Source organism: Oncorhynchus tshawytscha, linkage group LG10 (genome assembly GCF_018296145.1).
Source record: "Oncorhynchus tshawytscha isolate Ot180627B linkage group LG10, Otsh_v2.0, whole genome shotgun sequence".
NCBI classification, from domain to species: domain Eukaryota; kingdom Metazoa; phylum Chordata; class Actinopteri; order Salmoniformes; family Salmonidae; genus Oncorhynchus; species Oncorhynchus tshawytscha.
In genome coordinates, this window is record NC_056438.1 from 66,949,543 (window position 1) to 66,974,458 (window position 24,916).

Sequence of the window (24,916 nt, forward strand, 5' to 3'; positions counted from 1 at the left end):
TCTGTTTCTTAGCAACATAATACAAATAATGTGAGCAAAAAAAAAGAATAGTAGTACATGCAAAATAATGTATTATCTTGGTAGCCTAGCCAATGATGACATCATTCTGTAGCCCTCACCACTCTATCTTATCCCATAGCAGGACGTTGCTGCTTTAAATTGGAACCATCACGCCAAATTAAACAATAATAACCAAATGACAATCAATTAAATTAATTAAACTGTAATTATTTCATTGACATTATTTCATTAATTTATATCAGGTTGTTAATATAAAGATTATTCATCTAAATGGAGGAGGGTGGTATCCGATGACTCGCAGTAGAAAGATGTGGAAATAACGCTTGAGACATTTCATACCTAATTTGGTTGCAATGGGCGGGAATCTGGGGGGGAGGGTTTTTTCTCACTATGACTGTGTTAAATTCAGGACTAGGAAGGCTACCAGTGTAAATTCGTATTCGATTAGAGATCCTGAGAGAGAACGAAACATTTTGCAGTCCCAAAACTAACGATAAGGTAATACCTTTTTGTTTCAGAGTTATATTTGAGATTGTGTAATAGAATACTGGTCTATCCGAGAGTTAGCGTAGTTTTTATACATGTTTTCTACAGCATGTTCTACAAACAGTTGAAACTTGGCCTACCTGCATGCTTTTCTATAGTTTTAACAGTCTATTGAAAATAATTATTTTCACCGTGAGCGCTGGAAATAAAACATCACTTTTGCACGGGATCAAGTAAGTAGCTTATTATTAGCAGTATTTAGGACACAGGATAGTCAAGAAAATAACTGCTGCGGTGTTGTAAAACTTGTTTGCCATGGAAATGTTTTTGTTTTCTATGAATGACTTTTTGTAACACTGAGAAACTCCAGTGCGCGGCACAATTTGCACTTCACGCATCACCTCGGACTGTGGTTGTCAATGCCCAACCAGAATAACGGGAGGATAACGGTAGGCAACAGCTGCCAGAATAACGGGGAAGTTGTAAACCGATTTTAGCTGACTCTTTTGAATGAGGACTCTGATATACACTATATGACCAAAAGTATGTAGACACATGCTCGTCGGACATCTCATTCCAAAATTACGGACATTAATATGGAGTTGGTCCCCCTTAGCTGCTATAAGAGCCTCCACTCTTCTGGGAAGGTTTTCCACTAGATGTTGGAACATTGCTGTGGGGACTTGCTTCCATTCAGCCATGAGCATTAGTGAGGTCGAGCACTGATGTTGGGCGATTAGGCCTGGCTCGCACTAGGCGTTCCAATACATCCCAAAGGTGTTCGATGGAGTTGAGGTCAGGGCTCTGTGCAGGCCAGTCAAGTTCTTCCAGACCGATCTCGACAAACATTTCTGTATGGACCTCGCTTTGTGCACGGGGGGGCATTTTCATGCTGAAACAGGAAAGGGCATTCACCAAACTGTTACCATAAATTTGGAAGCACAGAATCATCTAGAATGTCATTGTATGCTGTAGCGTTAAGATTTCCCTTCACTAGAACTAAGGGGCCTAGCTCGGACCATGGAAAAACAGCCCCAGAGCATTATTCATCCACCAAACTTTACAGTTGGCACTATGCATTGGGGCACATAGCGTTCTCCTTGCATCCGCCAAACCCAGATTCGTCCAGACCATGTGTGATTAATCACTCCAGAGAACACATTTCCACTGCTCCAGAGTCCAATGGTGGCGAGCTTTACACCACTCCAGCCGACACTTGTCATTGCGCATGATGATGTTAAGCTTGTGTGAGGCTGCTTGGCCATGGAAACCCATTTCATGATGCTCTTGAAGTTCTTGTGGTGACGTTGCCTCCGGAGGAAGTTTGGAACTAGTGAGTGTTGCAATCGAGAACAGACCATTTTTATGCACTACGCGCTACAGCAGTCCAGTTCTGTGAGCTTGTGTGGCCTATCACTTCGCGGCTGAGCCGTTGTTGCTCCTTGAAGTTTCCACTTCACAATAACAGCACTTAGTTGACTGGGGCAGGTCTAGCAGAGCAGAAATTTGACTAACTGATTTGTTGGAAAGGTGGCATCCTATGATAGTGCCACGTTGAAAGTCACTGAGCTCTTCAGTAAGGCCATTCTACTGCCAATGTTTGTCTATGAAGATTGCATGGCTGTGAGCTCGATTTTATACACCTGTGCTGAGCACTTGTTGGCAGCTTTTCTTTCACTCTGGGGTCCAACTGATCCCAAACCATCCCAATTGGGTTAAGGTCGGGTGATTGTGGAGGCCAGGTAATATGATGCCGCACTCCATCACTCTCCTTATTGGTCAAATAGCCCTGACACAGCCTGGAGGTGTGTTGGGTCATTGTCCTGTTGGAAAAACAAATGTTAGTCCCACTAAGCACAAAGCAGATGAGATGGCATATCACCACAGAATGCTGTGGTAGCCATGCTGTTTAAGTGTGCCTTGAATTCTAAATAAATCACTGACGGTGTCACCATGAAAGTACCATCACACCTCTTCCTCCATGCTTCATGGTGGGAACTACACCAAAAATCTCAAATTTAAACTCATCAGACCAAAGGACAGATTTCCACCAGTCTAATGTCCATTGCTCATATTTCTTGGCCCAAGCAAGTCTCTTCTTATTATTGGTGTCATTTAGTAGTGGTTTCTTTGCAGCAATTTGACCATGAAGGCCTGATTCACGCAGTCTCCTCTGAACAGTTGATGTTGAGATGTACCTTGTCAGCTCGGGGATTCAAACTTGCAACCTTTCGGTTACTAGTCCAACGCTCTAACCACTAGGCTACCCTGCCGCCCGGGGTCTTCCAAATGGACAATGACCCCAAGCTTACTTCCAAAGTTGTGGCAAATGGCTTAAGGACAACAAAGTCAAGGTATTGGATTGGCCATCACAAAGCCCTGACCTCAATCCTATAGAAAATGTGTGGGCAGAAAAGAGTGTGCGAGCAAGGAGGCCTACAAACCTGACTCAGTTACACCATCTCTGTTAGGAGGAATGGGCCAAAATTCACTCAACTTATTGTGGGAAGCTTGTGGAAGGCTACCCGAAACAACATTTGACCCAAGTTAAACAATTTAAAGGCAATGCTACCAAATACTAATTTTGTATGTAAACTTCTGACCCACTGAGAATGTGATGAAAGAAATAAAAGCTGAAATAATTAATTCTCTCTACTATTAATTCTGACATTTCACATTCTTAAAATAGTGGTGATCCTAACTGACCTAAAACAGGGAATTTTTACTAGGATTGAGTGTCAGGGATTGTGAAACACCTTAGCCAAATACATTTAAACTCAGTTTATGTAAACTTCTGACTTCAACTGTACATATACATACATTAGTGTATTGTGTGAATACAGTCTACTATTGATCAGAACACGTGGAAGCAAATATTTCCCCTTATTATTGCAGCTGAACTATGGAGCATGATGAAACATGTGAATATCTCCAGCCTGGGAGCCCATAGCTCTTTAACAGAATTATGGGTGAAATCGAGTTAACCATGTTGTCATAACAACGCTCGTGACCCTGGCTGCAAACAAACACTGAGTCTCCTCACCCTGTGTGTGTGTGTGTGTGTGTGTGTGTGTGTGTGTGTGTGTGTGTGTGTGTGTGAGATAATTTGACTAATATCCTGTTTTCTCTCCTGCCCAGGCTGTGTGGGACTGTGAGCGTATCTCTAAAGGGAAGTCCCTCTGTTTGGATGATAACCTAGTCTTTTCCATGCCACCCCTTATAAGGTGGCTTCCATGTAGGGTCTTTTACCAATTTTCCTAACATTCAAGTAATGGCAGGGAGGGGATGGATTTTCCATTACTGCCTTCCATATGGTTTTTCTTGTGTGTGTGAGAGAGGTAGAAGGGACTTGGCACCTTTGACCCAGTTTGCAGTTCGGCAGCAGTCTGCACATCTGGGATAAATCAACGAGTTGGAAAATCTTACGGGGAAGAGAAACGGAGAACAAGGGAGGGGCAGAGAGGGAGGGAGGTGACTCACTGCTCTGCTATTCCTCATCATGTTTAAAATGTGTCCTTCTGAGGTTAAGGCACAGGGCTTTCCCCATTTTTCCTTTTTTTTTCTCCTCGTACTTCAGCTAGCCTTTTCTGCCTGACTGTTTTGGTCACTCTCACTTTGAGTTTGTCCATTTTTCAAATCTTAATTCATCTGTCTGTTTCCTCTCTTTCTCTCTCCATATCCCTCCCCCCACTGTCTGTCCCCTGCTGTTTGAACAACTTATTTTATTAATGTAAACATGTGTCTCTGTTTATGAGTCCTTCAACCATATGTAAACTGGGAACATGGACTCACTATTACTTGTGGGGGATAGTGGGAGGGAGCAGCCCTGAGTGTCTCTGGATGTTGGGACTGTTAGTGGATGAGGCCCTTCCGCAGAGGCTGATGACAGATTGGCTGAGAGGTCGGGTAGAGGTCTCAGCACCACATCTGTCTGAAAGGGGGGGGGGGGTGAAGGAATGTCCAGTGACACGGACTCACTGACTCACAGAACAGGAATCCCTCAGCTGGTAAAGCACTCTCACAGAGTATAAAACTGAAGAGAACCCATACTTTTGATTCTCCTTGTACAAGGTATCAAAATAGGATTTTTATTTTATTTTTAACTTTCATGTTGTGATGGAGATAATGACACATTGCTACTGTTGCCCTCATGAGTCCAAATATGATATCTCATCAAGAATGTACATTGAAAATCATAATGGAATCAATACTTGCTTTGAGATTTTTTTAAAAATATGAATGCATGCTGTCAATTTGTTCTTTGTTACTGACAGCTGTTCTCTATTCTGTGTCTCCTTATAGATCCTTCTGCCACAGATGCACCAAGAACTGTAGGCCTAGGGTATTTCACAGAAACACCTACATCTCTGGCCAATTCAGCCCTTCAGTCTAACCCGTCCTAGTTGTCAAGCATCATCCATATCTCATCATGCCGATAGTGGTGGTGCACTCCAACCCCCTGTTCTGGGTGCGTTTGTGTGCTCTGGTCTTCTCCTGTGTGGCTTTTGCTGTGACCATCCATGGGGCTGAGCTCAAGCACGGTACAGGGGACTGGTGTGTGTTCTGCTGGGCCTTCAGCTTCGCTGGGACTCTGCTGGTGTTGCTGGTAGAGCTGTTTGGCCTGCAGACCCGTGCCCCCGTCTCCTGGAAAAACTTCCCCATCACCTTTGCCTGCTATGCCTCCCTGCTCTGCCTCTCTGCCTCCATCATCTTCCCCCTCTATTTCCTCAAGGGCCAGACCTCCCGCAACGAGACTCATAACTACCGCATCGTGGCCACCGTCTTCTCTTGCCTGGCCACCATCGCTTACATGAGTGAGGTGAGCATCAGCAAAGCCCGGCCAGGTGAGGTAGCAGGTTACATGGCCACCGCCCCAGGTCTGCTGAAAGTGTGTGAAACCTTCGTGGCCTGCGTCATCTTTGTCTTCATCAGCGACCCGGTGTCCTACAACTCTCATGCTGCACTGAGGTGGTGCCTGGCCGTCTACTGCATCTGTTTCATCCTGTCGGCGGCCATCATTGTGCTGTGTATCTGCGAGTGCACTGGCTGCCTGCCTTTCCCCTTCGCCCGCTTCCTGTCTGCCTACGCCCTACTGGCTGTCATCATGTACCTCTCTGCTACCATCGTCTGGCCCATTTTTACATTTGACAAGGAGCACGGGGGCACTTCCTCCAGGCCCACTTTCTGTGGTAACAGTCAAGGGCTGTGTTCATGGGACAAGAAGATGGCTGTGGCTGTGCTCACTGCAGTCAACTTTGTGCTCTACCTGGCAGACCTGATCTACTCTGCCCGACTGGTGTTTATTACTGTGTGAGCAAAAGGCATAGAGGGGAAGAACGAGAAGAGGTAGTTTATTTTTTAGTAGGATGGAAAGAGAGTTTGAGGAGTAGAAATGAAGAGGTGAAGAAAGAGGGAGAAACAAAGAAACTGCTTACTGTATTTTGTGTCATTTATATATCAATGTTAAGCCATTAGTCAACTCCACACATAGAGAAAGACTAAATTATTTCTTATTTCATGCAAAAGGAAAAGTCCTTACACAACGATTTTATGGACCCAATAACTATGATCAGATGGAACAGATATTTTCTAAGTTTGAGCTCTGATTATCTGACACACAAATGTAGTATTCCAAAGACAGGATGGATCTGCTGAGTATGTTGACATTACTATAGATCATGTAAAGTCTTACAACTTTCAATGGTCTTTTAATAAGCATGACTTTTTACATTATGGAAAACTGTAGGTAGATTTTACAGAACAACTCACACCTTCCTAGTTTGTTTAAGATGAGTTACGAAGGGATAGAAGTAATTCAATCAAACCCCGAAGTAATTCCTAGAAGATTGGTACACTGCTCCAAATGTTTTCAAGACATGAAGTAGAACAAATTGTTTGAATTAATGTAAAGATATACTTTGTTAGTGTAGGTTTTTTGCTAATTTTACGTTCCTTTACCCTTTTTTAAAATGTTTATATTTTCATATTCTGCCAAGCTACATGTCAGGAGTATATTGTGTGTTGAAATAATATATGCATACGGTAACTGAATTAAAACTCACTGTGTAATGAACAATTACTGTTTGACACTTATGTGTTTGTTATAACCTGTTCTCTGTAGGCTATGACGTCTCCAAAAAACAACATCTTAGAATAAAAACAAAACGTTGTTTAGGAAAATGTATTATTCTTAATCTGGCCCATTTCTTTGTACTTCTGTAACAGTCTGCTCTTGTGGATGAGAATGTCCACTTTGTCAGAGAGGGAGACATCCATTTGCTGCATCGTCCTCACTACTTCCTGCTGTTACTAAACATGACGTTTTTTTCCCCGCTGTGCTTGTTGAGACTGTGCGTACCACATCAGTGTTATGGGAACATACAATCCAGTGTTCAGTAAAAGCAATGTGATAAATTATAGCAGGGTTTGTCAACTGGGGGCCCACGGGTCATTTTATTTAGCCCCCAAGTTTTTTGAACCCCCCCCCCACACACCACCAAATTTAAATGATTTGACATAAAGGACCAAAAACACCAGCAAATCAACTTCAACTGTTTTTTATTTATTTTGGGAATCTGTTTCAAAATTATTTCCACACATAACAGAGTGAGTAATGTGATTGTATACACAGCTAAGTTTCAAATTATTATGTTTGAGTCAAATGTTATCTGTTTGGGCTTTTTGCAGTCAATTTGCAGTCTACAGTCTGGCTGAATGTAGTTGATGATCCCTGAATTATAGCCTATGTATATCTGTCTTTGTCCTTGTTAATTGAACAAAATAAACTAACACTTAGGTGTTCTCAATCTCTCTCTCTCTCTCTCTCAAATGTGCGCACACACACACACCAAACCGCTGTGGGAGGTGTGGTTGTGGGTTGCTGCTTTGTATACAGTATGTAGGTTTATAAAAGGGATGCCACAGGTGGCTCCAGAGAAGCTTATACAATCTCCCCCTGTCTCTGTGGTAGAGAATGGCACAAACAGGTCCTCTGGATAGAGAGCAATTGTGCTGCTCAATTTGTCTGGAGATACTGAAGGAGCCAGTAGCTCTTCCCTGTGGACACCGCTACTGTATGGGCTGTATCAGGGCCTGCTGGGGAGAAGATGACTCCTCTTACATCTTCAGCTGTCCTCAGTGCAGACAGACCTTCACTCCAAGACCAATTCTGAAGAGAAACATCATTTTGGCTGAGATGGTGGAGAAACTGAATACAGGAGGACTCCAAGCTGTATCCTCTGGTCAACGCTGCCTGTATGCTGAAGCTGGAGATGTGGCGTGTGATATCTGCCTCGGTGGTCAGATCAAAGCCACCAGATCCTGCTTGGTGTGTCTGGCCTCTTACTGTGCAGCTCACCTCCACACTCACAACGAATCTCCTGCCCTTAAGAAGCACACCCTGGTTGAAGCCACCATGCCACTGCAGGGGCGGATCTGCTCTCATCACGATAGACTACTGGAGATCTACTGTCGTACTGATCAGCAGTGTGTCTGTTTGCTGTGTGTGATGGATGAACACAAGAGCCATGCTACCGTCTCAGCTGCAACAGAAAGCACCAAGAAACGGGTAAGGACTGAAAAACAATATTGTCCTTCAAACTCAGTTGTTTAACCATGACAGAATATGTACATTTCTGAAAGTATGTTATGTGCATTAAGAATACTTATGCCCATTCCTATGACTGGTAACTATAAGGAAGTTGTATGTTTGGTGCCTTCTATACTGGGAGTGATGGATATCATTTGAACAATGTGAACATTTCCCTGATAATGATCAGAGTTGAGGCCATAAAATCTAAAGGTTAGAGGTACATTTCTATCAATAGAACTTCCTTTCCCAAATTCAAATGTTAACTCTGTATCTGACACCTGCCTATATGTAACCAGGGGTCTGAGGAAGTTATCCTATCCTGAATAAGGTGTGTCAGGTGCCTGTCATCGGTTCAGTCAGTTGCTTTGAATGTGGCACCATACACTGTTTCCACATGCAAAACCTCTTCATCTCTTTTGACTATCTGACTGAGATGATGTGCCGATGTGTAACATGATTCTCTTAAGGGAAGGCTACATTTTCCCTTCATCCATAGCCTAGCTGTTACAGGTTATAGAATGTGTAGGTTATTTTATGACTCAATGTGTCCATTTTGAGTAGGCTTTTTTTCATTTGAGGAATGTAGAATGTAAAAAGGAAAAAAATAATGTATGTTGAGTGTTATGGAGACTAAACAACCTCACAGCTTTCATCAGCTAAATATTCAATTTGACAAAGCGAACGACCATAAGATCATGAGCCCCAAATATTTACTAAGATAGGCTTGTGGGTGTGTCCTTGTCCCTGTAGAGGCAGCTGGGGAAGACGAGGAAGAAATCCAAACTGAGAATGCAAGCCAAAGAAAAGGAACTGCTGGATCTGAGACAGGCTCTGCAATCACTGAAGGTGATGCACTGTGGCGATCCGTAGAGCAATGGCAGCCATGGCCAAGTCCGAAGCGAATTTCAAGTATTAATAAGCTAATATTTTAGTGGATGGGGGAGGTTTTGGGAGTTTGTTCATACTTGGCTAAATGTTATATCTTGACCACACTCTGTCTCCCACTAGCACTCTGCACAGACAGCAGTGGAGGACAGCCAGAAGATCTTTACTGAGCTGATCTGCTCCATAGAGAGAAGGTGCTGTGAGGTGAGAGAGCTGATCAGAGCCCAGGAGAAGACTGCAGTGAGTCAGACTGAAGGGCTCATACTGAGACTGGAGCAGGAGGTGGCTGAGCTGAGGAAGAAAGACTGTGAGCTGGAGCAGCTTTCACACACAGAGGATCATATCTATTTTCTACAGGTAGCATCACTGCTGCTCTGGCTTCGGTATAATTAAGGTGTTCAGTGTTTTTCATAAAAAATCCTACTATGTGATTTTCTGGATTTTCTTTTCTCATTTTGTCTGTCACAGTTGAAGTGTACCTATGATGAAAATTACAGGCCTCTCTCATCTTTTTAAGTGGGAGAACTTGCACAATTGGTGGCTGACTAAATACTTTTTTGCCCCACTGTACATGATCAAATACAAATCTTAGAATCAACTATTGAAGACCACCAGAACCCACTGGATTCTCCAATTAAATTGAATGAACTACAGGACAAAATACAAAACCTCCAACTTTAAAAGGCTTGTGGTGTTGATGGTATCCTCAATGAAATTACAAAATATACAGACCACAAAATCCAAACCACAAAAGTGGAGATACATTTGACCGCAATATATACTGTGGGATATGCGTCAACATCAACCTTGGGAAATTCCTCTGTATTATCATTAACAGCAGACTCGTACATTTACTCCGGGAAAACAATGTACTGAGCAAATGTCAAATTGGCTTTATAGCAAATTACCATACGACAGACCACATATTCACCCTGCACACCCTAATTGACAAACAAACAAACCAAAACAAAGGCAAAGTCTTCTCATGCTTTGTTGATTTCAAAAAAGCTTTTGACTCAATATGGCATGAGGGTCTGCTAAACAAATTGATGGAAAGTGGTGTCGGGGAAACAACATACAACATTGTAAAATCCATGTACACAAACAAGTGTGCGGTTAAAATTGGCAAAAAACATACACATTTCTTTCCACAGGCCCGGGGGGTGAGACAGATGCAGCTTCCTCCCTCTTCAACATATATATATATATATCAACGAATTGGCAAAGGCACTAGAAAAGTCTGCAGCAACTGGCCTCACCCTACTAAAATCTGAATTCAAATGTCTACTGTTTGCTAATGATCTGGTGCTTCTGTCCCCAACCATGGAGGGCCTGCAGCAGCACCTAGATCTTCTGCACAGATTCTGTCAGATCTGGGCCCCCAGATTTTTTTTTCTCATTTTGTCTGTCATAGTTGAAGTGTACCTATGATGAAAATTACAGGCCTCTCATCTTTTTAAGTGGGAGAACTTGCACAATTGGTGGCTGATTAAATACTTTTTTTTGCCCCACTGTATTTGTATCTTGTAATCCGTCCCACACTTTGTCTTCCACTCTCCTGGGTTCTAGAACTGCCAGTCAATCTCTAAATCGACTGAACTCACAGACACACCCAGAATCACAGTGGTTCCTCTGGTGGATTTCGGTCAAGTTCGAGCCTCGGTATCAGCACTCCAGAAGAGATTGGAGGACCTGTTGAAAGGGGAATGGCCCAAAATATCCAGGGCAGGTGAGACTGGACACTTTACTGTAATTCACTCTATATTGCATTAAAGCTGTTTTAAAAGTACAGATTTTTTTTTCTCTATGGAACATTACTACTCTTCACTGTCTAATTCGTATTCCTCTGTAGCGGGCACAGTGAAACTCCTGCAGTGTCCAGAGCCCCGGATCAGACCAGAGTTCTTATACTGTAAGTCGGTTTCAACTCCATTAATAGCCAGAGCGCTGCATCTGCTCTTAGCTCAGGGCTAAATCTGCATCGTGGCGGTGCTCTACGGATTCCATTCATCTTCTTGTTACCGTTCCTTTCTTATAGTGTAGTACACTGACTCCTCCTTTCATACCCTTCATCTTCTTTCCTCGTAGATTCCTGTCAGCTCACACTGGACCCCCGGACAGCCCACAGGGACCTGAGTGTGTCTGAGGAGAACAAGGTGGTGACAGTGAGGGCCAGGGACCACTCCTGCCTGGAGCACCCAGAGAGGTTTGATCACTGGAGCCAGGTGCTGTGTACTGAGGCCCTGTCAGGGCGCTGCTACTGGGAAGCCGAGTGGAGCGGGAGTGGCATTAACATGGCCGTGGCATACAAAGAGATGACCAGGAGAGGAGAGGGCAACGACTCCCACTTTGGACGCAATGACAAGTCCTGGAGTTTGTTCTGTTCCAGAAAAGGTTGTACCATCTGGCACAATAACGTGGCCACTAGAATACCCACTTCAACCTCCTCTAGGATAGGAGTGTACCTGGATCACAGGGCAGGAAGTCTGTGTTTCTACAGCGTCTCTGACACAATGACCCTGCTCCATAGAGTCCAAACCACATTCACTCAGCCCCTCTATCTTGGCTTTGAGTTTATGTGTTTCGGAGTCTTCGTTAAATTGTGCCAGATGGAGTGAAAGCGAAACAGCTGAGAGAAAGGCAGTAGCATGTGTGAACATTTGTTTAATGGTGAAGTTAATAATTGATAGTCTCAAATGCTGCTCACCCCAGTTTGTATTTGTTTATTACTGAATAGTTAAAGTATAGTTTAGTAGTTTAGTTACTGTAGAGTTTTTATAATTTGTATTTTGCTGGCAAAACAAAGTACAATAATTTCAATGCAAATTCTGCAAATACCTTCTTGTGAAATTAAAAGAAAAGTCTATCCTGTTCCCCCATTCTCTAATCTGACTGTCATCACATCCCCATTATGTTGATTCGAAATTGTCATATTAAGGGCAATATCAATAGCACTGACATTTGTGTTTTTAAAACACATTTATTGTGGTATGTTTTTATCAAAAGTATCACAAGTAACCTCCGTGGCAACAGCACAGCAGTGCGCAAAAGTCCAGTCTGTTGCGAAATTGTCACGCCCTGACCTTGGAGATCCTTTTTATGTCTCTATTTTGGTTTGGTCAGGGCTTGAGTTGGGGTGGGCATTTCTATGTGTTGTGTTTCTATGATTTTTTTATCTCTATGTTTTGGCCTGGTATGGTTCTCAATCATGGACAGCTGTCTATCGATGTCTCTGATTGGGAACCATACTTAGGTGTCTTTTTTCCCCACCTGTCTTGGTGGGAAGTTAACTTTGTTTGATGGCACATAGCATGAAGCTTCACGGTTTGTTTGTGTATTGTTTAGTCGGTGTCATTTTGAGTTAATAAAGAGAAAATGTACGCTCACGACGCTGCACCTTGGTCCAGTTCCTTCAACAGCCATGACAGAAATAGACATGAACAAATGTCATACTGTCTCTCACACACACACCCACGAACAGGGCTGGAAGTTCCTTTTTCTTTGTTACACAGTAACCAGACCTGTAACTGCTGGTTGAACCAGGAAGTACAACATAATTCCTTAATTTTCACTATCAAAAGAAATCAATCAGTTCTCTCCCTCTCCCTCTCTAAAATGTCGCAGGCAGAGGAACTCATCTACCAAGATCAACTTCTCTGTCCAGTGTGTCTAGATGTGCTAGGAAATCAAGTGGCTATCCCCTGTGGACACAGTTACTGCATGCCCAGCTAACAACAAACACTGGAGAATGGAGAACGTTCCCTTAAGAGTCTCATTAGGTCCTTAACTAACGTTTTCATAGGATGTGCAAGGTATTTTTTCCAAGAGATCATTCCCTTAATGTCAAATAGAACTCACCCAGAACGTGGTTACCATGTTCTCAGAACTTAAGATATTGTTATAGACATGTTTAATGGGAACGTTTCATGAACATTCATGCCCAGTTTTCTGAGGGTTAAGAGAGTATTCCATCAACATCCACAGAACATGGTTGCCATGTTCTTAGAACGTAAGATATTAATGTTCTAGACACATTTCATGAACATGTATGTGTCTGCCCAAAACAGCTATACACATCACTGTTGCTGAGCCAATCAAGGCCCTGATTAGTGAACCATTGATAACTTTTTTTCTGTTGGTCAGGATATTCACACACAGTGCTTTTAACTTACATATTTGGCATACATGATTACATTGTGCATGTTCATTCATACATGAATTATTATTAAACATGTACTCACCTGGGATTTGAACTCACATCCTCTTAGTTCACAGTACTCTGATCTCTACACCACCATGTCCATGTCATGTATCAGTTAATCTGACTATTCGCTCATCATTGATTTCATTGACTTATTTCAGCAATTAAAGTGCTTTCTGTATACAGATGGATCTTTATTTGATCACTCTTTGGTTGATGAGAATTTTCCTCCACAGTAGGAAATGCAAACTTGTTATGTACTCAAGGTTTAAAAAGGCTTCTGAAGTTTGTAATTTTAATTAAAAAATATCAGACTTGATTGGCCCTAATGTAAAATGTGTCAACCCCTACAAAAAATATCCATGAATTATAATCCACATAATAATTCTCACTACCTGTAGCTGCAGGATTATTTTCCTGCTGTAGCAAACTGGCTCAAATTAACATCCTACATCTGTAGGACATCTGTACATCTGTTATCTAATGTTTGTGGGGCATATTAACCATATTAACTCAATCACTATGATCAATAAAATATTTTCTTGAGTGTACTTTTAACAGAGCTGAGATTTAATTGAAAGTGCATTCATCCTATTGCTTACACCTATCAAGTTGTTTCAGATCTACCCAAGTACTGCCTAGTGAGGAGGGGTTAGGGTTTCTTCTGGACAGGGCCTACAGTGCCTTGAGAACGTTTTCATTCATTTTGTTGTTACAGCCTGAATTCAAAATGATTAAATATACTTTTTTTCTCACCCATCTTCACACAAAACCCCCTAATGACAAAGTTTGCAAATGTATTGAACATGAAATACAGAAATATCTAATGTATGTAAGAATTCACACCCCTGAGTCAATACTTATAAACTCTGCAAAAAAAGAAACTCCTCTCACTGTCAACTGCGTTTATTTTCAGCAAACTTAACATGTGTAAATATTTGTATGAACATAAGATTCAACAACTGAGACATAAACTGAACAAGTTCCACAGACATGTGACTAACCTAAATTGAATAATGTGTCCCTGAACAAAGTGGGGGGGTCAAAATCAAAAATAACAGTCAATATCTGGTGTGGCCACCAGCTGCATTAAGCATTGCAGTGCATCTCCTCCTCATGGACTGCACCAGATATGCCAGTTCTTGCTGTGAGATGTTACCCCACCCTTCCACCAAGGCATCTGCAAGTTCCCAGACATTTCTGGGGGCATGGCTCTAGCCCTCACCCTCCGATCCAACAGGTCCCAGATGTGCTCAATGGGATTGAGATCCGGGCTCTTCGCTGGCCATGGCAGAACACTGACATTCCTGTCTTGCAGGAAATTACGGACAGAACGAGCAGTATGGCTGGTGGCATTGTCATGCTGGAGGGTCATGTCAGGATGAGACACATGAGGGAGGAGGATGTCTTTCCTGTAACGCACAGCGTTGAGATTGCCTGCAATGACAACAAGCTCAGTCCGTTGATACTATGACACACCGCCCCAGACCATGACGGACCCTCCACCTCCAAATTGATCCCGCTCCAGTGTATAGGCCTCGGTGTAACGATCATTCCTTCAACGATAAACGCAAATCCGACCATCACCCCTGATGAGAGAAAACCGTGACTCGTCAGAGAAGAGCACTTTTGCCAGTCCTCTCTGGTCCAGTGACGGTGGGTTTGTGCCCATAGGCGACATGGTTGCCGGTGATGTTTGGTGAGGACCTGCCTTACAACAGGCCTACAAGCCCTCAGTCCAGCCTCTCTCAGCCTACTGCGGACAGTCTGAGCACTGATGGAGGGATTGTGCATTCCTGGTTTAACTCGGACAGTCGTTGTTGCCATGCTGTACCTGTCCCGCAAGTGTGATGTTCGGATGTACCAATCCTGTGCAGGTGTTGTTATACGTGCTCTGCCACTGTGAGGATGATCAGCTGTCCATCCTGTCTCCCTGTAGTAAATGTCTCTTTAGTGTCCTAAGTTTTCATAACTTTGACTTTAATTGTCTCCTGTCTGTAAGCTGTTAGTGTCTTAACGACCATTCCACAGGTGAATGTTCATTAATTGCTTATGGTTCATTGAACAAGCATAGGAAACGGTGTTTAAACCCTTTACAATGAAGATCTGTGAAGTTATTTGGATTTTTACGAATTATCATTGAAAGACATTGTCCTGAAAAAGGGCCGTTTCTTTTTTTGCTGAGTTTAGCTGGGAATCTAAGAGCTTTCCACACCTGGATTGGGCAATAGTTGCCCATTATTCTTTTCAAAATTCTTCAAGCTCTGTCAAATTGGTTGTTGATCATTGCTAGACAACCATTTTCAGCTCATGCCATAGATTTTCAAGTAGATTTAAGTCAAAACTGTAACTCAAAAACATTTTCTTCTTGGTAAGCAACGTCAGTGTAGATTTTGCCTTGTGTTTTACGTTATTGTTCTGCTGAAAGGTGAATTCATCTCCCAGTGTCTGGTGGAAAGCAGACTAAACCAGGTTTTCCTCTAGGATTTTGCCTGTGCTTAGCTCCCTTTCATTTCTTTTTTATCCTGAAAAACTTTTACAAGCTTACCCATATCATGATGCAGTCACCACAATGCTTGAAAATACATGTCGAGTGGTAGAGTGGTACTCAGTAATGTGTTGTATTGGATTAACCCCAAACATAACACTTGTAGTGTTGCTTAAGTGCCTTGATGCAAACAGGTTGCATGTTTTGAGATATTTTGTATTCTGTTCAGGCTTCCTTCTTTTCAATTTGTCAGTTGTGGTGTAACTACAATGTTGTTGCTTCATCCTCAGTTTTCTCTTATCACAGACATTAAACTATGTGACTGTACTTTTTTAAAGTAACCATTGGCCTCATGGTGAAATCCTTGAGCGGTTTCCTTGCTCAAGTTAGGAACAACGCCTGTATCTTTGTAGTGACTAGGTGTATTGATACACCATCCAAAGTATAATTAATAACTTCACCATGCTCAAATGGATATTCAATGTCTGCTTATTTTTTTTTTACCCATCTAACAATAGGTGCCCTTCTTTGCGAGGCATTGGAAAACCTCCCTGGTCTATGTGGTTAAATCTGTGTTTGAAATTCACTGCCCGACTGAGGGACCGTACAGATACAGAGATGAGGTTGTCATTAAAAAATCATTTTAAACACTGTTATTGCACACATAGTGAGTCCATGCAACTTATGTGATTCGTTAAGCACATTTTTACTCCTGAATTTATTTAGGCTTGTCATAACAAAGGGGTTGACTACTTATTGACTGAAGATATTTCTGCTTTTCATTTCTTATGAATTTGATCTAAATTGAATCAATTTCAAATTCAGGCTGTAACACAACAAAATGTGGAAGAAGTCAAGGGGCAATAAACAAAGATGCATAAATAATATTTTTTTAAGTGTTGTAACGAAATTTCCATATTACAATCAAAATGTCTGATAAATGCTATTCAAAATGGCAATAATGACATGAACATATATTGTTAAGAATGTGAGAGCACTAATGAAAAACGTCCTAAAAAATAAGGGATATCTCTAAGCACATTCCTTAGACCGACGTAAAGTTGGTTATATATCCACACAATTGGACATTCAACAGACATTCGCCAAAAGCCATTTCAAAATGTAAAAATAAATAACTTAATTCACCGTTTGTCACAGAATCATCAAACTAATGATGATTTATTTTATTAATGTCTAGCATACTTTACAACCTTTGTTTTGAGTAGAAATTCCAGTTGTGACTTGATAGAAATACAAAAAATCTATAAAATGCCAATTAGAGCGGTTTAAATCATTAATTAATTCACCGTTTGTCACAGAAACATCAAACGAAATATGACTTATTCTATAAATGTCTAGCATACTTTTACAACCTTTGTTTTGAGTAGAAATTCCAGTTGTGACTTGATAGAAATACATAATCTATAAAATGCCATTTAATGTGGTAAAAATCAATAACTAACTCACTGTTTGTCACAGGAACATCAAACTAGGTATGATTTATTCTATAAATGTCTAGCATACTTTTACAACCTTTGTTTTGAGGAAAAATTCCAGTTTTGACTTGATAGAAATACATAACTTCTATAAAATGCAATTTAAAGCTATATAAATCAACAAGGTTTTCTCTGATTATGACAATCATCAAACTAGGTATGATTTGTTCTATAAATGTCTAGTATACTAGTATACTTTTACAACCTTTGCTTTGAGTAGAAATTCCAGTTTTGATTTGATAGAAATACATAAAATCTCAAATTGTATTTAAAGATTAAGAAATGGCGAATGTCTGTTGAATGTCTGTTGAATGTACGAATGTGTGAATATAAAACTAACTTTACCTCGCTATTCTTTAGAGATATCCTTTATTGGGAGATTAGTTAGGGTGTTTGTCATTGGTGCTCTCAAATTCTTATTAATATATGTTAATGTCATCATTGCAGTTTGGAATAGCATTTATCAGTCATTTCTATTGTTTATATGGAAATGTAGTTTTTTCCAAGAACACTTGGAAATATGATTTATGCATCTTTGTTTATTACCATAATGTCGAAAGATTTCTCCTCTTTCATACGTTTCTGGAACTTTGGCTACCAGCTTTGTGCCTCTGAGAAACAGATGCTTTTCAGGTTTGATGTGGTGTTTCTAGATGGAGAGATCAATGCTGCCTTTGCAGTTTGTCTAAAATGTTGATCTCTTTCTCCTCAATTAACTCAAAAATAATGGGAGCACTTCCACAAGGAAAAAGTTAAGTGTGGACACAACACAGTTGACATCTTTCTTAGATTTCCAGCTTTAAGATAGCCTACAGCATGAATTCCATTAGCATGAGACAAGACCTTAAAAAATATATATAACACGCCGGTAGAGAGATGTTTCTGAACGTAATATACGGTTTACTTGAAAAAGTAACTTTAATAATATTACAATTTTTGAATACAGTAACTTGTCATAGTACTCCGTTACTCATAAAAGTAATACAACTGTAAGTAATATATTACCCCCAACATTGGTCCCAAGTGAATTCTTTGCAATTTGTCTATTTTTTCACATAAAAACTTGGAGATGGACCTATGTATTGTGTATTGTTTTGGTATAACTGACATCATCATTGCTTAAATGGCAAGTGTGAGAAAGTACAGACATGCTACTGCAAAGTTATGATATTCTGAGAATATGGAAACAATGTTCTGGGTATGTTTCTATCAGAAGCAACACTACCAGCATCCAATTGGCTCATTCATCCCTCCTCCTTTCCCCTGTAACTATTCCCCAGGTCGTTGCTATAAATTAGAATGTGTTCTCAGTCAACTTACATGGTAAAATAATGGTTAAATAAAATAGAAATACCACCTGGGCCATGCTTCAGTTACAAATTAGGAATGTTAAAGATATAAATGCAAGGACGAGAGCTGAAGTGATTACGTATCAAAGACACGTTTGTTCTACATGGTATACTGTATGTGGTGTGGATTTCAAAAATGTTATCTTTGAGATTCTCAGTTATCTAGAATTCTATCAATTCCCATCTTTCAATGAGAAACACATTTTAATTAGATCAGATAGGTTTGTTGTAACTGTTGCCAAATAATGACTTTAACATATAATGCTAATAATACGATGAGTCCCGAAGTGGGTCTCTAACTGAGCCCACCAGCACCAATGACAAACACCCTAACCACTGTACCAATATGGGATATCACTATGTGTTTTAACAGAGCTGAGATTTAATTTAAAGTGCATTCACCCTATTGCTTACACCTATCAAGTTGTTTCAGATCTACACAAGTGCCACCTAGGAAGTAGGGGGTAGGGTATCTTCTGGACAGGGCCCAACTATACTGGCCCAATAAAAGTACACTCAAGAAAAACTTGTATTAATCATAGTGATTCAGGAGTATTATTAAAACAGGTTAATATGTCCCACCAACAGCCCTTAATTATATTGTTGAAATAAGTAAATCAAATGATTGATGAGAGAACAGTCATATTAACTGATAACTAACACAGACATGGTGGCGTAGCAGGGAGATCTGAATATTGTGAACGAAGAGGTGTTGTTTTCAAATCCCAGATGAGGACACATTGAATAATTATTACTGTTTAAATGAACATGCACAACATAATCATTTATATCAAAGTGTGTCAAAGACGTAAGTTGAGAACGCTGTATGTAAAAATCACTGTGTAATTATGCCTAATCTTGCCAACAGACAAATGGAGCTGTGGGTGGTTCAGTGTTTCACCAATTATGGGCTTGGCAACAGTAACAAGGCGTAATGTGTAATTGAATTATTATTATTTATTTTTTTTGGGGGTCTCTTTGGACATTCAGGCGACATCCTGACAACTGATACACAGAAATGCTCTTGCAACCTACCCATGAAACATGTCTAGGACTTTAAGATCTTACATTCTAAGAACTTGGCAACCAAAGTTCTGTGTATGTTTGATGTGAAAATGATTAAATATTCTCCAATCCTCAGAAAACTGGACAGAACGTGTCTAGAACATTATTGTTGTATATTCTGAGAACATTGTAACTATGTTCTAGATAAGTTATGTTTGACTTTAAGGGAATGTTCTAACTTTAATACCAAAACAAGCAACAAAAAGTCATTGCTAACATTGAGAGAATAACGAAAAACTGGACATTCAAACATTACGGGGTAACGTTACCCCTAGAGATATTAGCTGGGTGGTCTATATTGAAGGCTGCTGGGACCAGGCTGAACAAAGCTGAGGAGAATACAGCTGCCCTCAGTGCAGCGTGGAACTCCCTTTTCCAAAAGACCAGAACTGGAAAGGAATACCATTTTGGCAGAGATGGTTAGGAAAGTTAAGGTCTTAGGAGTCCAAACTCCTCCTCCTGTTCAAAGCTATGCTGGGCCTGAAGATGCTGCTGCTATGCTGGGCCTGAAGTCTTGTCTGGTGTGTCTGGCTGTATTTTGTGAGACTCACCTTCAGCGCCATTTGCAATCACCCTCTCTAAAGAAGCATTCACTGGTTGACGCCACCAGGCAACTACAGGATCTACTGTCGTACTGATCAGCAGTTTGTCTGTATGCTGTGTGTGATGGATGAACACAGGAGCCATGCTACCGTCTCAGCTGCAGCAGAGAAGACAGACAGACAGACATACAGACAGACAGACAGACAGACAGACAGACAGACAGACAGACAGACAGACAGACAGACAGACAGACAGACAGACAGACAGACAGACAGACAGACAGACAGACAGACAGACAGACAGACAGACAGACAGACAGACAGACAGACAGACAGGTGGGGCATTCACACACCCCATAGGGCCCATTGGATATGACAGGGAGACAGGGAAGTGCTGTATTTTTTAAAGGGCGTGTTCTTTTTGTGTGCAAAAGGAAATATTGTCATCAAATCCATGGTCTTAATTTGGAGACTGGAGAATAATGCATCAAACATACACATTTATGCCTGTCTGTAACACTAAAGCTATCAATAGAGGGAGACAAATGACTGCAGTGTTTTTGGGAAATTCACAAGACAACAATCAAATCATTATTTTCAATAAATATGTGGAAATGTATATTTTCAAACAATGCCTGGAAAGCTGACATGAAATGTCTAGTTCCCTTTCAGTCGGTCACTCGGTATAAAATACTATGGGGAATCAACGACCAATCATATTCACCTGAAGAAAACTGAAATCACGCCCAACAGGCAAATGGATGCCTAGCCCGCCCTCGAAGCCCCAGTATTATGCCCAGGAAGTGGGGCTTCGAGGGCAGGCTAGGCATCCATTCCTTAAATTCTTTGCTCTTCAGCTCGCCTGAAGGAAGAATGTGTCATACAATTTGCTAACTTTTCAACATTTGTACTTAGGTGTCTGTTAGTGGGGAGAGGGTACTTGTCCCCCTAGATGTTGTGAGTTTTGGGTCTTGGTATCAGTTTTTGTGTTTGCTAAAATTGAACTACTTTTTGCTCTGCTTGTGTAACCAGCGCTTCCTTGCTTGAGTAAGACGGCCAGTGGTAAGAGTAAGTTCAAAAAGGCTAACCAGCCGAGTTTGAACCTCCGACTATGCCCTAGGACAAGGGTACTCAACTCTTACCCTACGAGGCCCAGAGCCTGCTGGTTTTCTGTTCTACCTGGTAACACACCTGGTGTCCCATGTCTATATCAGTCCCTGATTAGAGGGGAACAATGAAAAAATGCAGTTGAACTGGCTTTGAGGTCCAGAGTTGAGTTTGAGAGCCCTAGGGCATGTAAAGATACTCATGAGTGCTGTCTGGGGTGGAAACACGCACAGGAGGCTTTGGCTCAGACCAGTTTGTGTGACCATTGTTTCCGGCTGGGCTCAACTTCCATTGGGTGTCGGGCTGACTTTGTGGAAAAGATTGGGGCTGCTGGCGAAGGGTCTTCGGGTTAAGCAACCTCAAGAATGGGGTTGTCGGAGGTCAGGAGAGAGCAGCAGCGGTGGTCGGAGTTGATAGGGGTGTCATCCCAGGCAAGTGAGGCTCCATCCAGTGTGAAGAGGATTACATCAGTCCGGGGCAGCCTAAAGCCCAGCTTTGGATTCAGTGGGGGAGAGTGACCATTGGTTGTTAATGCGCCATTGATGGAGCTGGGTCGTAGGGCGGAAACCATCTGGGGGTGGAATGTACATCTTCTCCCCCAGGTTGGGGGAAGGTATTTACTTCCTGTCCATGCAGCGGTGAAGCATTGCTTACCCCTGTTTAAAGATTTCTCTCATGACCTAAAGGCAACCTCAGATTCCCCTCATTCAGCCAGGCTGGTGCTACCAGGTTATGGGGAGTTCAGGAGGGAGAGGGTATGGAGGAGGCGAGGATCGTTTGCACATCGCCGATGGATGGAAAGCTGGTGAGTTACTTAGTTCCAGAGTCTAACAATGGGGCTATTCCTAGCACGGTGCTTCTGAATAAACAATGCCGTTTATCAGCAGATCAGCTGGTTGCAGTTCTTGAGAGGAACAGGCAGATGTATTTGGATGAGTCAGTTTCGTCAACAAGGTTGTTTGGCTCAGCTATGGAGTCCTTACAGGCCCGTTTCGAGGAGGTAAAAACGGGTTCTTCCACAGCACGGGGAAAGAGCAGATCTCATGACCCTAGCTGCAGGGCGAGGGAGGAGTTATGTTCTCGGGGCCCACCTCCTCAAGAATTTACTGTGGCAACAGTGCTCCCAAGTGGCTCGGTCAATGGGGGCAACTTACTGGTTTCCGAAGTTCCCGAATCCGGTGTGGTCTGGGTATCAGAATGGCTGTACCACGTAAGCACATTGTTTCTACCCAAGGTTCCTCAGTGTTCAGGGGTATCGAGAGTGAGGTATCGTCCAGGTGTGGACATAATAAACACAGATCCTTCCCCACATTCAGACACATAGTTGTCAAGGGTGGTGGAGACTGAAAAAATTATGACAAATAAATAGAATATCCCAGTCCTCATCATAACCAAGAAGACTCAATGCTGTAAACAAAGTACTGAGTAAAGGGTCTGAATACTTATGTAAATGTGATATTTAATTTTTTTATTTTGATAAATTAGCAAAAATGTCTAAACCTGTTTTTGCTTTGTCATTGTGGGGTGTTGTGTGTAGATTGATGAGAGAGAAAAAAACAATTTCATCAATTTTAGAATAAGGCTGTAATGTAACAAATGTGAAAAGTCAAGGGGTCTGAATACTTTCCGAAGGCACTGTATATGGATAGGACCAAGGATATCCCAGTTCGTGACCAACTTTTTGTGTGTTTCGCTAATCCAGCTCAAGGTAGGGTAATTTTCTAGCAGTGTCTTTCTCATTGGATTGCGGAGGCTATCTCAATGGAATATGACAGCAAAGGACAAGGGTTGGTGTACATGCTCACTCCACTAGGGGTGTGGTGGCTGCTTTGGCGTTGTTCAGGTGCATGATGATTGGTGATATCTGTGCTGCAGCAAGTTGGGTTTCCCAACATAACTTTGAGGATTTATCGCTTGGATGTAACTGATCCCAGTGTGCCTCACATGGTTCTCATGGCTGGGTACAGGAGTGGTTATTAGGCAGCGCACAGGTTGCGCATTTATCCTGGTTACCACAGTTTCCTCTGGGTTTGAGCCTTTGGCTGCCATGGTTGCGCACGAGTACACCGTCTCCAGGTTACTGCAGGTTACTCTCTGCGTCTCCCACCAGCACTCTGCACAGGCAACAATGGAGGACAGTGAGAGGATCTTTACTGAGCTGATACACTCCATAGAGAGAAGGTGCTGTGAGGTGTGAGAGCTGATCAGAGCCCAGGAAAAGACTGCAGTGAGTCAGCCTGAAGGACTCACACAGAGACTGGAGCAGGCAGCTGAGCTGAGGAAGAAACACTGAACTGGAGCACCTTTCACACACAGAGGATCACATTCCTCCAGGTATTATCAAGTATTACATGTAAAAAAAGTTTTTTAAACACAATGATTGCATGTTGATGGATTTCTAATTTGTATCATTTTGTATCCTCTCACTGTTCCCTCTGTAGATATGGCCGTCTCTATACGCCCCTCCTGAAACTCCAGACCAATCCAGTGTCCCTGTGGGTCAGACCTATCGGTCTGAACTAACAGAGAGACAGGAAGACATCCTGAAAGAGAATTGGCTTCAGATTTTAAGAGCAGGTGTGACACTGATATGTCTGATATTCCACACCACTACATAAATAGAACTTGGCAGTGGTACATAACCTATTTCATAAAACTGGGGGGAAAATGATATTGCTCTTCAATCGTTTTTCTAAAATGGATTGGTGCATAATTGTTGATAGCCCTTTGTTGATCAGGGGTGTGGGCATGGGTGGGCCTGGGTTGACACAGGCCCGCCCCCTGGGGAGCCAGGCCCTGCCAGGTCCACCCAATCAGATTGAGCCCTTTGTTGTTATTAATTGAAAACTTTCCCCATCTGCAGTCAATACAATGGAGATTATGTACACCCCAGAGCCCCTCTCAGAGAAATACTTCACAAATATATCTAAAATCAATTATCTATTTCATTCAATTGTGTATCCATGTCTTTCTTCACTGTGACACTGTTGCTAAAAAAACAGCTAAAATGAAAGTATAAATGTATGTCATTACACCTAATGTAAGGTCTATTCTACACTAATCACATGTCGTAAGTACCTCTGTTCTGTTTCCTCCCTCTCCTCTCTCCATAGATTTCTGTCAGCTCACATTGGATCCAAACACAGAATTCTACAATCTCCACCTGACTGAAAGAGACCAGGAAGTGACAATGAAGGAGCCCAAACCGTGGATCAACCACACAGAGAGGTTTCACAGTATCCAGATGCTGTGTAGAGAGGCTGCTGTTACTGGGAGGTAGAGTGGAGCGGGAAGAGGCCCTACATACCAGTCTTATACAAGGACATCAGGAGGACGGGCTTTGGTCCAGAAGCCCAGTTTGGCCTCATAATGAGAAGTCCTGGAATTTACTCTGCATCAAATAAGCCTGTAGTTTCCTACATAACAACATAGAGACTAAACTATCTGACCCCGAGTCCTCTAGGATAAGAGTGTACCTGGATCACAGGGCAGGAGATCTGTCCTTTTACAGCGTCTCTGACACAATGAGCCTCCATAGATCCAGACTGCATTCACTCAGCCACTCTAGCCTAGCTTTAGGCTGTATGCATACATGGGCCTAATGAAACTGACTTATCTTCAGTGATAATAGATGTTACCCTCAGGAGGAGAGAGATCGGCTATTCAAGCACACACAAAACCATAT

At 41.9% G+C, this 24,916-nt stretch overlaps 2 protein-coding genes across 4 annotated transcripts; both read left to right on the forward strand.

The window, feature by feature from the left end:
* Positions 1-404: 404 nt before the first annotated feature.
* myadmb (myeloid associated differentiation marker b) lies at positions 405-7,317 on the forward strand. Of its 2 annotated transcripts, none has more exons than XM_024436049.2 (2): positions 405-519; positions 4,810-7,317. In XM_024436049.2, exon 2 carries the CDS (start codon positions 4,937-4,939, stop codon positions 5,819-5,821), a length of 885 nt encoding a protein of 294 aa, XP_024291817.1. In that variant the 5' UTR covers positions 405-519; positions 4,810-4,936; the 3' UTR covers positions 5,822-7,317. The 2 variants fall into 2 exon arrangements, with proteins under 2 accessions (XP_024291817.1, XP_024291818.1); XM_024436050.2 differs by having other exon boundaries at positions 483-740.
* Positions 7,318-7,358: 41 nt separating this feature from the next.
* Positions 7,359-12,369, forward strand: ftr66 (finTRIM family, member 66). Of its 2 annotated transcripts, none has more exons than XM_024436047.2 (6): positions 7,359-8,074; positions 8,849-8,944; positions 9,107-9,340; positions 10,553-10,712; positions 10,836-10,895; positions 11,072-12,369. In XM_024436047.2, the coding sequence occupies exons 1-6, from the start codon at positions 7,481-7,483 to the stop codon at positions 11,599-11,601; spliced, it is 1,674 nt and encodes a 557-aa protein (XP_024291815.1). In that variant the 5' UTR covers positions 7,359-7,480; the 3' UTR covers positions 11,602-12,369. The 2 variants fall into 2 exon arrangements, with proteins under 2 accessions (XP_024291815.1, XP_024291816.1); XM_024436048.2 differs by having other exon boundaries at positions 9,107-9,187.
* The last annotated feature ends 12,547 nt before the right edge of the window (positions 12,370-24,916 follow it).

Coding starts and splice junctions, on each gene's coding strand:
- myadmb (XM_024436049.2), top strand. CDS start 4,937: ATGCCGATAGTGGTGGTGCACTCCAACCCCCTGTTCTGGGTGCGTTTG.
- ftr66 (XM_024436047.2), top strand. CDS start 7,481: ATGGCACAAACAGGTCCTCTGGATAGAGAGCAATTGTGCTGCTCAATT. Junction 9,341..10,552: donor ATCATATCTATTTTCTACAG/GTAGCATCACTG, acceptor CCTGGGTTCTAG/AACTGCCAGTCAATCTCTAA. Junction 10,896..11,071: donor CAGACCAGAGTTCTTATACT/GTAAGTCGGTTT, acceptor CTTTCCTCGTAG/ATTCCTGTCAGCTCACACTG.